Consider the following 14,371-nt stretch of genomic DNA (forward strand, 5'->3'; position numbering starts at 1 on the left):
TTTAAAACTCTGCCATTTTCGATTGATTTAGAAGAACTTCCCTTAGTTTTTAAGCTAGTATATCTTTAGATATATTTTGAGATTTGAGGAAGATGACTCCATGTTTTAATTTAGCATAGTTTTTTGGTTTTGATTTTAGCTAGTTAATCATAAATTTAGCTAAGGTCTTTGGTCGTATGTCAAAAATTATTTTTATTTTTGAAATAATTGATCTAACACCAAAAAGACCACTGAGTCTATATTCTTGCTATCTGTTCCTTGTTAGGTTCCCCACTTTGTAAGACTTGCTCTCCTTAGATCTGGTTCAGAGACTGAAGGTGACATTAAGAAACCATCAGTGCTAGTATGTTAAACTTTCTGAATGTTACAAACATGATGGCTGCCAGCCTTTGACTTTGTACTCTTTAGATTAAAAATTCCAATAAAGGAAAGCTGAGTTTCTAAAGGAAAAAACTGTAGTAAATCCTCCTGATTCTTGAAAGTCAGAAATTCAGATCTCAGACCAGGCTACCCAGTCACCCGTTGTGTAAATTATCCTTTTTTTGTCTGTTTTTTTCTGTCTTCCATCTCTGTACTTCTGATGCTGTCCTGTACCTGTTCCCTTCCAATTTTGCTATTGATTCCCTCCCTTCCAGAAAGGAGGGAGAATAGAGCAACTTGGGAACCAATCAGAATAGACTCAGTCAGGTGTCAGATGAGAGGCTGAGAGATGAAGCGGAGTGGCAGTGGTGAGCTGTGACAGGGCGTGGGGCCCAGGTAGGACACAGGGGGACTGAATGTGGACACTGCAGAAGCCACATTCTGTGGATTCTCTAGAGGCTTGGCTATCGGCGTTTCTGCCTTCCTCCCAATTACAGATAATCAAGATACTGGGACACATACAGACCTGTCTCAGGCTTTCATCTGTGGTCTAATTGTTGATAATCAGAGATGACAATCTAATTCAAGGCATGCTAAGTGTGTCAGAAATGCTGCCTGAGAAAAGCACTTCAGAGTGTTAAGTGCTTGTTTTACTTGGTCAACTAAGTTGTCCATTCTTTTGTATGTCTCAGTTTACCCTGAGAGGGACCTGGCAGGAGCTCTGGCAATTTCTTTCCTGTAATATTGATTTTATTAGAGCAACAAGACAAGAAAACCATCCCATTTTGATTGCTCCAAGAGAAACAACATTTTAATGTCTTTTCTTAAAAATTTAATATTTGCCTTTGAGCTACCCTTGTTTCCCTGGAAATAAAACCTAGCCAGACAATCAGCTCTAATGTGTCTTTTGGAGCAAAATTTAATATAAGACCCGGTCTTATTTTACTATAAGATCGGGTCTATATAATATAATATAACATAATATAATATAATATTGGGTCTTATATTAATCTTTGCTCCAAAAGATGCATTAGAACTGATTGTCCGGCTAGGTCTTATTTTCGGGGAAACACGGTATCTGGGTGCTGCAGAAACAGCTTCAGAATGAATGCTCCGTAGCCGAAGGGCCTCAGCTGGGTTTCGTGACGTCTTATAAGCAATTGGAAAATCCAACTCCAAACATAAGCCTTCCGAAGCACCTTTTCTTCTGATCCTCTGGGGATAGGGTTGGAGAAAACAATCTCTCTCTCTACTACCTATTTAAAAAAAAAAAAAAAAAAAAAAAGTTGTTTTTAGAAACACCACGAGGTGCTACTAGTTGAGGAGGACATGCGGCAAGAGAGAGAGAAACCCTCTTATTTCCAAAATTAATTGCATTTGGAAGCTAAAGAAAAAGAAGTATGCCATACAGCAAGCACCCCCTTTTTTTCCCCTTGAGACATTTTTCAAGAGTGCCATGAAATCAAACAGTGATGGATGTTCAACTTCAAAGAGGTGAGGAATGGGCATTGTTGCTTTGAACCAGTCTTCATGTCATTGGTATGTGGTGTATGTCTCTCCCAAGCCCGCTCCTTTCCTCTCTTCTCAGCTGCACACCAGGTAACAGTGGCACTGGAAGGGAAATCAGAAGCTGCCAGTTCCCTCTCGCTCCTCCCTGGTGTGCCCACTCTAACCTTCCCAGATGCAATCTAGACCTTGCGTACCCTCTTTCCTTTGTGCTGGAAAAACCACAGCAACTTCCCCTATGTACCATGGAGGGACCCTGATATGCTCCAGGTGTGGAATTAAAACTCTGAATATTTGCAGAGGGTCTCCTCACCTCCATGAATGGCCTAGTGCCTTTTCAGAGCCTCTGTGGTTGGGATAGTGAATACAGAAGCCAGAAGTCTGCAGAGGGGGTTACCAGGCTGGACAGGAAGGGGGCTGAGTATGCTCTGGCAGGAGTGGGCTGTTCAAGGGAAATACACCAAGGGCCAAGATTGTGGTCATCGAGCGCCCCCAGCTCCCTTCCAGTCCCTACACTAGAGAATACAATGATGACAAATGTTAGGATGATAGTAATTGCTGCCCATGTGGTGAGGCTGTGGCATTGATTTAATCCTTTCCCTACATCTGGTGGATGCCAGGGGAACCAACCGGCTCCACTTTGTCAGTGGATTTGAAGAGTAAGAGGAGGGGAGTTTGTAAATGGCCGGTTCGTGCACTCAATTATCCTTAAGACATAACAAACTGCATTCAGTCTTTGATCATGGTGGAGATGAGGTTAGATTAAGACCTTTTTTTACTAGTGCAAGACTCTGACACCCCCACCCCAATCCATTTTCAACAATGTACTTATTATTTTGTATTGAGCACCTACTATGTGCCAGACGTTTTACAGATGCCCAGAGAGCCTGCTCTGTGTAGATGGGGCTGGTCGAGTTGCAATTCAACCCCAGGCTGCAGGCCTAGTGGCCTTTCCCTGCCTCGGCTGAATATTGGAAGCCACAACTGCGGGGAGGGCGCGGAGCGTTGCAGTTGCCGCCACAACTGTCCGCCAAGAAGGCAGCCTGGGGACCTAGGGCCCGAGCTGCGGGGGGAGCGACAGCTGTCGATGTCGCGCCCGGGGACTGAGCCCCCGCGGGGCTGACCCGGCTCGGGGGCCGAGAGGAGGAGCAGCGAGGGGCGGGGCGCGCGGGGCGGGACGGAGGAGGGGCGGTGGCACAAGCGGCTCAGGCTCAGCGCGCCGAGGAAGTCCCGCTCCGAGAGCTGCGAGTGTCTGGAGGTGGCGCGCTCGGCGCGTTCGGGGAGCGAAGTCCGGAGCCAGGGGGCCCGGTGCCGCCGCAAACCCCTCCTGCTAACCGTTCAGCCAGGGCCCTGCGGCGCCGGCGACGGCCGCCGATGGAGTTCACTTGAGCTGTGAGCCCGCGGGAGAGGCAGGCGCCGGCGAGCGGAGCGCGGGCCGGAGCCGAGCCAGCCCCGGGCGCTTCCCGGCTGCCCGCCCGCCAGCCAGTTCCAGCCAGGAGGCGCCGTCGGCCCCGCGCAGCCTGCCCGGCGCCCCGGCCGCTGCAGCGCCCCCCGCGCCGCGCGCCGGCGAGATCGGCCCAAAATAAAGACTCTCGGAGCTTCCTCCTCTGTCGCGGCGGCGGCGGCGGGACCAGGACCAGGCGGCCCGCGGCGCTGCTGGAAAGGCGGGCCCCCGGCAGTCGAGGAGCCTGAGGCAGCCACCGGGGAGAAGCCGCCGCCGCCGCCGCCGCGGTGCGCCCTCCTCCTCCTCCTCCCTCTCCCTCCTCCCTCCCTCCGCACATGGTCTCCTTTGTCCTGTCGCCGCCGCCGCCGCCTAGCTCTTAGCTCCGCGCGCCGCGGCCGCGGCTCGGGCCGCTCCTAGCCGCCTCGCCCGCCCACAGGCCCGCCCGGGACATTCCTCGGGTCCCCGCCGTGCCCCGCACGTCGCAGGAGCGGCCCGGAGGCAGCGGGCGAGCGCGAGCCGGGCGCGATCCTTCTCGCCGCCGCCCGCTTGGCTCGGCCGCGCTTGGATGTGTGCGCGGCGCCGGTTCCCGGCCGCCGCGAAGCTGCCGCTCGCGTACGGATCTGGTTCGTGCATCAGCTTCAGGCTTTCGCAAGGACAGGACGAGAGAGAGACTTGCGGACGGAGCCCAGTCGGAGTTGGGCGTTTTCTCTTCGTGTGTTTGGCTGGTTTTCCCCTGGTCTCTGACAATCCCCCGTCGTGAACCCTGCTAAGGAACCCAACCATGAACTTGGGGCTGACAGGACCGCTTAACCCTTTGCAACCAGGTAATGCAGCCCTGGGGGCACAGCCCCCTCGCTCGCCGTCCGCGGTCAGAAGAGAGGCGGCCGCGTCGGGGGTCTTTTGTTGGGGCGGCCCGGCCGGCGGGCAGGGGTGGCCAGGGCGGGCTCCTCCAGTCCCGCGCGCCTGAGCCCCCCTTCGCCACCCCCTTCCCTTCTGGCCTCTCTCCCTCTCCCCCTCCGCGGCCCTGGCGCCCGCCTTTGTACTTTCCTCCCTGGGCCGCAGTTCGGGCGGCAGGAGCTGCGCGGTCGGGACCGGGGGCCCGAGCGGCCCAGGCGCTTCCCGGCTCAGGGGCTCCTCCTGACCCGGGGCCCGGCTTGGGCCTGCGCCGCTGGGACCGGAGACCTTGGCCCGGCGCTGGCTGCGCGGTCTTGGGGTAGCCCTTCCCGGCTCCGAGGTGTCGGGATCCTGGCCCGCACGCGGTGCCAAGGGAAGAGAAAGGAGATCTGGGCTCGGGATCCGCGGCAGTTGGAGAAAAAAACTCGGGCTTAAGTTTCGAGGAGGTTTGTCATTTCTTGTTGGAAAGACCCTCTTCGCGCGGGTGCGGAGGGCCGTCGCCCGCGTCCGCCACGGAAGGGAATTAAAGTCGACCCCGAACGAAAGCGGCCGCGTCCCACCTGCGTCTGCACGGAAGGCTTTTTATTCGTGTCCCTCATTTTCCGTGTTCCTTCCTCCAATCTGCTTGACGTAACTTTTCTTTCAACACCAACTACGGCGTCTAGTAATTTTTTAGTATTTAAAAACAAATCAGCGCTCCCCGCACAAATAAAAAGCAACCAAAAGAGAGCTTTGATTTTTTTAAATCAGGTTTTTACTTCATGCTCTCACCTTCCAGAACCGAATGAAATGAAATGGCGAGCAAAATCTAACGGTCTTTAGTGTGTGTAAAGGTACCCCCGCGTTAAAAACGAGAGAAGGAAAAGCGCCGCTCGTCTGCCAACTCTCGGCTCGCCACGTCTCCATTTGTCGTTCCTGATTTAAAAAAAAAAAAAAGAAAGAAAGAAAGAAATCAGCTAGGAAAATGGTCCAGGTAATATAAGGAATAACAGACATTTTTCAAAAAACAATGAAAAAGAAAAGGTCCCAAAGATTAAAACCCAATGAGCCGAAGAATTTACACAAACGCTTTAAAAATGGAAGTAGAATTTGGAAAGTTCATGGAGGAAAAGCAATTTTCTTGTAGTTTCCACTTAAGACTTTGGCTAAGAAGCCCTTTTCTGACTTTCAGGGCAGCGGTCCGCCACAGTTTTAACCACCTGGGTGGGAGAGAAGGGATCCAGAATCATTTTATGATTAGTCAAAGCCCCATTGCAATCATTTTCTTTTGGGTGTTTTTATGTGGCGGCCTTGTTGCGACACCCCCTTCCCCCTTGCAAGAGGCGTGATTTCAGGCTTTGTGACATGTATCACAAAATCAAAGGGCTCAGAAAGCTTTTATTAGAAGGTGTACTCCTAAGCTTCTCTGAAGATCCTGTCAGACTTATTTCTGTAATAACTTAACTGGTTGGCAACATAATAATCACATCCTGTAAGTTTGCTTCAGACATAAGGAATGCCGTAGTTACCTACTTGAGAACATAGCATGCAGCCCAGTGAAGCTGACAAAGGTGGCAACCCCAAGGAGGGTGTGAAAGACAACCAAAGGGCCTGTTCACCTTCACCCAGAGCTTGTGTCCTATTCAATCTCTCTCATACACACACACACACACACACACACACACACAAGTGCAAATAAAAACTCATTCAGGAACCATTTCCTTCTTCGTGCTTTTTGTATTTAGGGTTCAGTCATTTTTTTTATTTCTTTGAGCCAGTTAGACTTATTTTAATAAGTAACTCCAAAATCTGCAAGGGTTATTTCAGTTTGGTAAAATGATTTACAGACTTTTTTTTTTAAAAGATCAACTGGAGTGTATTTTTTTAAGCCATTAATTTAGCATAGCCATTCCAATTAGATCTAATAGACACTTTTTCATTGAAAAATGGTGAAATACTCTTATCTCTTAAGTTTTTACGGGGGAAACTCACATTCCTAGAAATCTCAGTGTTATAATTTAACAACACTATTCCCATAATTTTTGCTTTTATAACTCAATCTTCTTGATCTGCTTAATGCATAGTTTATTCCCCCACTATGCAACAGTCTTTTAGCAGTTTGTTTTTATTAAAAGCTACTATAATAATTTTATTTAATTATGTTTAAGATGTCGGGAATGCCCTTCGCGTATTTTTTATTATTCCTGCAAAATGAGGAAAAATCCATGTAGGATTTATTTTAAACTGTTTATGTATGAATGTATGCAGTTCACTTGTTTTGTACATGTATTCATTTTTTTCTTGATCTGTTTGTTAATCTTCTGAACCACCCCTACAGTTGGAAAATTAGAATGAGAATAAAGGGAAAAGTAATCATAAAAATATTTTATGTCTTCCTATATCACTTGCTTTGAGAACTAGAACATGGTCCCCAGATGTACACAGGCATATCTCATCTTCATCAACATAACATGGAAAGACTAAATTGAATATCTTCTTTGTTTCCAAAAGCCAGCCTGAGTCAAAATACTTCAGACTCCCCCCTTCCTCTATTTCCTACATTTCTTTCTTTTTCATTTATTCAACATTCAATGCTTTGCTTTGTCAAGCATGCACCTTTATAAAAGTGAAAGATAAGTGATTTCTTACAAGGGTTTATTAGCAAAACAGCATAAATATAATATAGCCATTATAAATTTAAATGTAGATACATCTTCAAAATTAAGTAAGGATACTTAACTTTTAATTCTTTAATTTTTCAAGTTCTAGTAATATTCAGTGCTTCTGAAACATTACAGCATTTTCCTCCAAACCGACTTCATGTTTATTTTCCAGAACATTAGTGTATAATTTAAATTGGCTTTACTCTTGCTGTTTAAGCAGGCTTATTTCATTTCCCTCAAGCCACTGTAATAATTAGCAGACATGATCTCTAGAAAATGGAAAGGAAATTATGCTGATGGCATGTAGAGTGTCAGGTTTGGGGGCAGGTTGGCTTGCTTAGGTTTCAACACCAAGGTCATCCTGGTTACTATAGGAATAGGGATCTTGGGATCATCAGATGAACATTTAAAAATTAATTTCTGCGAGTGCTAGTCGACAGTTTTCAGTGAGGAAAAGCTTAGCATTAAATAATAGGCATTTGTGGTTTATGAAAGAAAATTGAAGAATAGGCATGTCTGCAAATATATAAAAAGTACCATTTCCAAAATAATCTGTCAACAATATTGCAAAATCATTATGTGAATGAGTTTAATTGCTTTGTGTATCATCTCAGAAATATGTTTTGCACAGATAATATGTCTAATAAGTACACGTTTTTAAAATCAGATTTCCCCCCCCCCTGGCAAATAGCTGCACTGCAGGTCTCTCTCATACAGTCACCTAGCGCCACCTTATGGGGCTGGGGGGAAATTTCTGCTTTCCCTGTTAGGCTTTTCTAAAGTGCAGTAAATTGATTTAAAATAATAGTAATGATGATGGTGACGACAATATTAATGACAGTAATAACACTTCCCCCCCTTTCTTGTTTTCCAGGCATCAGATGCCAGCTCTGAAAAACTCTTCAATACTGTTATTATAAACAAAGGTAAGAGTCTTTAATTATGAGCAATGGCTTCCATATTTTTATGTGTGTTTCATTGTCGCTGCCTAGGAAGAAAAAAATTAAAAAACAGTGCTCTTTCTTTTTTTTTCATTCTGGAACTACTGTTCATATTTGTATTTTTGCTTCTTATGACTCTGTATTTTGTGATTCACTGAAAGCAGTTTAGTTTAAAAGAATACATTGAATCCTTATTTAAATTTATTTGACTAAGAAATCATTACTATCTATGTGACTTTAATTTAATGTAGGACGTGGTAATGGAGAAAGTAGTTCTCGAAGAGCCTTAACTTCATTGTTACTTATCAACTACCCAGCAGTCGGAGAACTATAAATAGCCAGTTTGTCCTGCGGACTCTAATAACCGGTGGATGTGTAGTAGTCACAACATTATGGTCAGAAGTCAAGCCTTACTCTGCTGTGGGCTTTCTGTAAAGTAAATAAATGAACAAGAGGGCAAAATTTAAATATGTGCTATCCCATTAATTTCTTCCCAACTGTAATACAGAGTAAGAGAGACTAATGATAAAGGAATACGTTTAAGGGAAAACTTATCTTAAATCATTGCCAATAGGTTTCTGGGCAGTTTTCATTTGTAGCAGTATTGTTGGAAATAATGAAATTAAAGGAAGAAGTGTCTAATCACGGGCTTTGCAAAGGTGTCTGATTCGAAAGGTATAAATTATATGAACTATTTGATCTTTTCCTCTCCACTGTGGAACCTGATTTAGGTGCTTGTGTGATAATTGCTAGATGAAGAAGATGTGCTTTCTGTGCTCATCTCATTCTGTTACATGGAAGAGTTGGGCCCTCATAAAGTTTTTGAAATCTGAAACCACTTCAGCATTCTGTAGCTAGCATTTTTGCTACCTGGTTAGTAAGACACATTTCCAAGTGCAGTTATTTGGAGCTGCGAGATTCTTTTAGAATTGGAACCAACTGCAATTTTAAGTAGTACATTATGTTTAAAGTTCCCTTGAGGTGTATATGCTTATGTGATTGCTGTTATTCCCAGAATTATTGTCATTGAATTTTATCTTTGTTAGTGCATAATGGAGTCCTCCAGTTTTATATTTCATCATATTTTTGATAAACTGTATATTTTTGAAAGTTTGTATAAATTTGTTAACCATAACGCTAAACGCCCAATGAAAGAAACTATGTGCAGTTCAAAGCATACAGTGCTCATGTGTAAAAAATGCATAATTGTTTATTGGTCATTTTGATGAGGGAGAGGATTGATTGGTAGACAGTGGTGTATCCATGTGAAAAGGGGAGGAGGAGGAGACTGAGATAGGCCAGGTGGCCAAAAGGAGGTCTTCTGTGTTTCAGTGACAGCCCACTCCAGCCCCTCCCAGGCCCTGCAGCCCCGTGTGACTGTGTCTTTCTTTGGCCAGTTTGCTCTAAAGCTGTGGAATGTGTTTGCCCTCTCTGGGATCAGCCTGGAATGAGAGTTGGCTCTGGGACCTGCATTCAGGCGGCCGCTGCCCTCACCAGGCTGAAAGGCTCTCTTCAGGAGGGATGAAGAGTGATTGATGAGGAGAAGCGCCCTCTGCCTCTTTCCTCCTGCTTTGCCCCCTGCTTTCCGTTTTCCAATCAAATGTTTCCCACATTCTTATTTGTGTTTACTTACAGAGTGTGATTTGTGGCATCTATTTGGTTGTGAATAGTCACCCCCTGACGGGGTGCCTTTCTTCTAAGCTGCTTTTCTGGGGGTGATTTAGTTGCCTTGAAAGGATTAAGGTTTCTTTGTGTACACGAAAATCAACATAGGCATTTTCTAAGCCTTGCTTGGGAAACCATACACAAATAAGCATTTTAGTTGATGGCACATTATTCTTTGCCCCTTATTTCCATCAAAATGGCCTTTCTTTTCTCCTCCAGAGTTTCCCCTTAATGCCTTATGCTAATTCCTGTTGGTAACATAAATGACAAACATAAATGACAAGCGAAGGAATCAATGCAAATCCAGGTGCTGCCCACTAGACTGACTGGTGTCCAACACCCGCCCTCCTCCCCTGAGAGAAGGAGATTAAGGGGGGCAGGGAAGGGGGCAACGCATGGGGACAGTTTTGTTAAGGGGATTAGTATTCAAACTGCTAAACATCAGGAAAACAACTTCAAAAAGAGATTCATTGTGTAGTGATAATGTCAGTAATTGCTTCAGGACAGGTGCAGAGAGCCTCCAGGCGTGCTTTTGGTTTTAGGTCTTTTTTCACTCCTGGTCATGGAGGTGTTTACTGGATGGATGGTTGACAAGGCCTTCAAGGAATTGTCAGCTTCATGCACATCAAGTTCAAGTTCTCCTGCAAAGCAGCCTGCCTGCCTGCAAGTCAGGTCTCCCGTCTCTGTCCAGTATTCTTAGCCAAGAGCAATAAAAAGCGTTGTAAGAAAGGGCACATTTACACCAGGTAACAAACACTACTGGGAAAATCTTCAAAGCCTCAGTTTATTGAACAGTCTAACAAGCGTGCAGGGAAGCTGACACGTGTATTTCTCCACCTCCAGATGTTTAAAGCTACATGTCACCTCTCCTGCCCAAGGGTTCCACAGTGCTTGGGCCTTAGAGAAGCCTGACTTTAAGCTGCTGGTGAGATTATGCTGCTGAGCCCAGCGGCAGGCAGATTTGGGCCATAAAATTTCACTGTGGGAGGGCAGTGCTAATCTCACAAACTGATTGTGTTGGGGGCTGGGGGGCACAGCTTTGATGCTGGGGCTGAAGCCCCTGGCTGAAGCAGCAGGGCCATGGCTCAGTCCCAGCAACCTGCTTGTGAGCTTGAACAAGTCCTTTAGCCTCTGTAGGGCAGAATTTTGAATCCTAGCCAAACTTCATCCTGGGCCACCGTCTCTGGTGGGATATTTTATGACAGTTACTTGGGAAGTGAGGCGGGGCTGACACAGCAGGTCTGATGAATACGTCTCATATCACTTCTGCCCACTGATTGTATTTTGACTTTCTCTGTGTTGGAGAGCCCATCCAATTTAATAGAGAACTAGTAAGAAAGTTTCTTGGGTTTAGGTGTTCCGAATCATTACTTTCTTCTGATGCCTTTCATTTCCCACTTTAAAACCAATTTATCAAGCAAAGCGTGCTTGCATGTACCCATGACATGCCCGGTGAGTACTGAGCATGTCAAAAGAGGTGGAAAGATGAGTCTGTAAATTGCAGGCTTAGGGTTGTAGACGTTACAAACTAGTTTAAGTTTAATCAAGGTCATGGTTGCCTTATTTAATCTTTATGTGTTTAAATGTTTACAGGATGTTCATATGAATTTTATGAATCCTTCTGTCTTTGTAACTCAACCATCTGCCCAAGAAAAAATTAATTTTCCCAGTGAGACAGAGGAAGACTTACTTCTTGTGCATGTTTAGTTGGTTGACTGCTGTAGGAACAACAGGACTAAATTCTGAAGGATTTACCCTTAAGGGAACTCTCCAGTCAAGTCAGTATGTGCAGCCAGTGTGGATTACCCTTTCTTACATACTGTAGGACCTACTTCTTGGCGGTTTTGCCACTTTGATATATAGACAGAAATGCAGAAAATGACCATCCTGCCAAGAAAGTAGTCTCTTTTAAACTCTGGTATTGTTTCATGGCAGAGCTGCTTGAGGAGGAAAGGAAAGAAGGGAAGCCCTGTCTGGGAGGAGGGAGAAGAGCAGTCATGTGTTCTGTGGAGTCCGCTATTTACCTGCCAGCCCAGTGTGGGCCCATGGTCTAGGATAAGGGAAGAGAAAAGGCCCAAGTCACTGCCCCTTCTTGCCACAGAGCCCTCTTCTAGGATCTCCCCTGCCACCAAGGCAAGTTGTAGGTGATAGGTGGCCAAGAAGTGTATTTCATATTTCACCCCATGACTTTATCACCCCTTCTTTTGCCCTCACCTCTAGCTTTGGGCCCTCCTGGGGAAAGGTCCCCTGAGCCCACTGTTAGAGAGCTGAACCTAGCTGAGTGGGCATCTGAAGTGCTGGGGTGGGGAAGGACCCAGGAGGGGATGAAGCCCCTGGTTGCTCTCCTGCTGTGAGCGCCCAGTGTCTACAGAAATGTGAACAGCAGAGGCGCAGCCATCACCCTCCTGGGTGGGACTCCCGCTTCCCTTCCCTCCCACACACGCACATACAGCTCAGCCATGGGAATTCTGGTGGACACTTGGGCACCACGATGAGTACTAGAGGGACCCTGGGGCCGCCCAGAGTTCTCTGACCAGGACGGTTTGTCCTTTTCTGGGTCCTACCAGGCCTGCTGGTGGATACACCTGGCCTCTTCTTGGGTCCTTTGGTACAATGGTTTCCTTGGGACACACATGCACTCAGAGCCTTTAAGTTAGTAGGGCCTTTCAGTATTTTCGACAGTATGGTTTTATCAGCAGCGTGGAAAGGACACCTAGCTAAAAAATTGCTTGCGATTTGAGGAAATGAGGTGAGAGAAAAGTTACCAGAGATACTGCTTGGGGTGATGAGGTTCAGTATCGGAGTACTTAATCAGTTCTTCAGTGGAGATGATCTCACCTCGTTCATTAGGTCAGACTTGAAGGGGCAATTCCTTGGTTTGGTGACCAAAAAGCTAAGTTATATTACTACCAAGGCCACCATTGAAGAAAAACCCCTCCGCTCAAATAATTCTGTGCGTTTTATGTAAGTGAAAATAATGCAGTTGTTGACTGTGAGGTGGCTTTCTTTAATTTTTTTTTTTTTTTCAGAGTTTAAAATTATAATGAGCACATGGAGACCATTTTACATTTCCTTGTGGTGTTTTGGGTTTAGTTGGAAGGGGGACATGACACAAAGCACATGTGCACAAGAGTAAATAAATAAACAGCCAATTTCAACCTCTGTCAATTAGTTGCAATTTTGTAATGTCTTAAAACCTAGATAAGGGAAAGCTGTTGTGGAACTTTTTAATTCTCTTTCTCCTGATCTTTTTTTGTACTGGTTCAGAGCGTTCTCTGGGATCTTTAGGAGATAGAAATGTCTGAAGTGTGGAGAATTAAATACTATTGAAGGGTAATTGCTGCTTGATAGGAGACAAAAGAGTTCTGAGTGGTTCAGTCCCTCCTCCTCCGCTACCCTGCAAATAGCATGCAATCAGTTCCTTTTGTTGTGGAAATGGACCTTCCTATAGACCCCAGGCTCTTACAGACAGAACTTGTATAGAATTACTCCTTGAGACTCCTTGGAAACATGCCTTGTACTGTTAGTGCGAAACCACCAGAAAAGGTCTAGACCAGGGGTGTCCAAACTTTTTTCAACGTTTTTCACCAAGGGCCACATGCGGTAAAATACACAAACCGCCGGGCCACTCACTCGAGGTGAAGTACGTATTGTCTCACCTGGTTTATTTAAGTAAACTAAATATATTTTTGGAATTTGCTGCGGGCCAATTAAAATGGATTGTGGGCCGCAGTTGGCCCGCGGGCCGCAGTTTGGACACCCCCGGTCTAAAGGTATTTCATGGTGTGAACAAGTGTTCCTGCTGGGTTTTTTACCAGCTGCTACCTGGTCTTTCCCTGACGTAGGGATGAGTGTGAGGAGGAGTCCTGAGTAAATACTGGGTCCCATCACTGGAGTTTTAGTGAGGAGGGTGGAAGATACTCTGAACATTCAAATCAATCTGGGTGGTGTCTTTGGAATAGAACCTTTACCGTGATGTCACTTTTCCACGTAGACCGTAGGCCAGATCCTGTGTACCCCTGTGAGCTGGAGCAAACTACAGTGTAAGAGAATCCTTTCTTTTAGTCAGATAAATATTCTTTTGTTGACATTTGAGCTTACTACGTAATAAAGCTCTTCGCTTACTTTATTGGATGATTGCTGCTGTTCTCTGATACTTGGCAATAGTAGCAAAAAAGCTGGAATGTTGACCAGCCTCTCTTTTCAGTCCATTCATGTTCAGGGTTTTTTGTTTAGCCAGTGACGTGATATTTGGTTGTCTCAGAAAGTCATACACGCTCATAGGAGACAGTTGGCATGAACACAACACCCAGTCAGTTCTGGAGTCTTTAATGGGGGCCATTAAAGGACAAAGAGCCTCCTCACTGGTGACACTTTCTATCCCAGGCTTGGAGTTTCCCTGCATGGAGGAAGCCTGTGACTATCCCATGGCCTCTGGATTATTTCTAGTTTCTGACAACTGCAGAAAAATGTTGTTTTCTCTGAAAATGTATGTTTATTTAACTAGGTTTCTTTTTGCTTCACAATCTGGATTCCATTCAGTCAGTTACCACTCCAATTAACTAACAATTATTTAACATTAACAGTAATTACAGACGCCAGTTAAGCGCCTACAGATGTCAACTGTTAGCTTTGTACCTAATCACTCAATGAAATGGAGAAAGTTCAACAAACATCAATTAGCCAAGCAATTAGTATGAGTTAGGAAAGAGCATGTTATCATGTGTGAGCTGATTCAATTTATTTTATTTTGGCAGTAAAACACACACAGGCAGGCGGCAATAAGTTCCTCAGATAAGATAAAATTCTATTGTTTTGCAGCTTACAAAAGAATTCTCTCCTTTCCTATGCACAAGTCAAATATACTCTTGCCTGGAATTTATTTAACAAGCAAAATTTGTCTCAATTACTCTGAAAGC

At 45.4% G+C, this 14,371-nt stretch overlaps 1 protein-coding gene across 9 annotated transcripts in view; it reads left to right on the forward strand.

The window, feature by feature from the left end:
- AUTS2 (activator of transcription and developmental regulator AUTS2) overlaps positions 1-14,371 on the forward strand; it is a 1,106,350-nt gene that overhangs the window by 1,016,644 nt on the left and 75,335 nt on the right. For all 9 annotated transcript variants that reach the window (XM_074328456.1, XM_074328458.1, XM_074328459.1 and 6 more), the window contains one exon: positions 7,721-7,772. In XM_074328456.1, the coding sequence (XP_074184557.1) occupies positions 7,721-7,772 (52 nt within the window). The remainder of the gene's footprint in view (positions 1-7,720; positions 7,773-14,371) is intronic.

This window comes from Rhinolophus sinicus, linkage group LG03 (genome assembly GCF_036562045.2).
Source record: "Rhinolophus sinicus isolate RSC01 linkage group LG03, ASM3656204v1, whole genome shotgun sequence".
Taxonomy (NCBI): domain Eukaryota; kingdom Metazoa; phylum Chordata; class Mammalia; order Chiroptera; family Rhinolophidae; genus Rhinolophus; species Rhinolophus sinicus.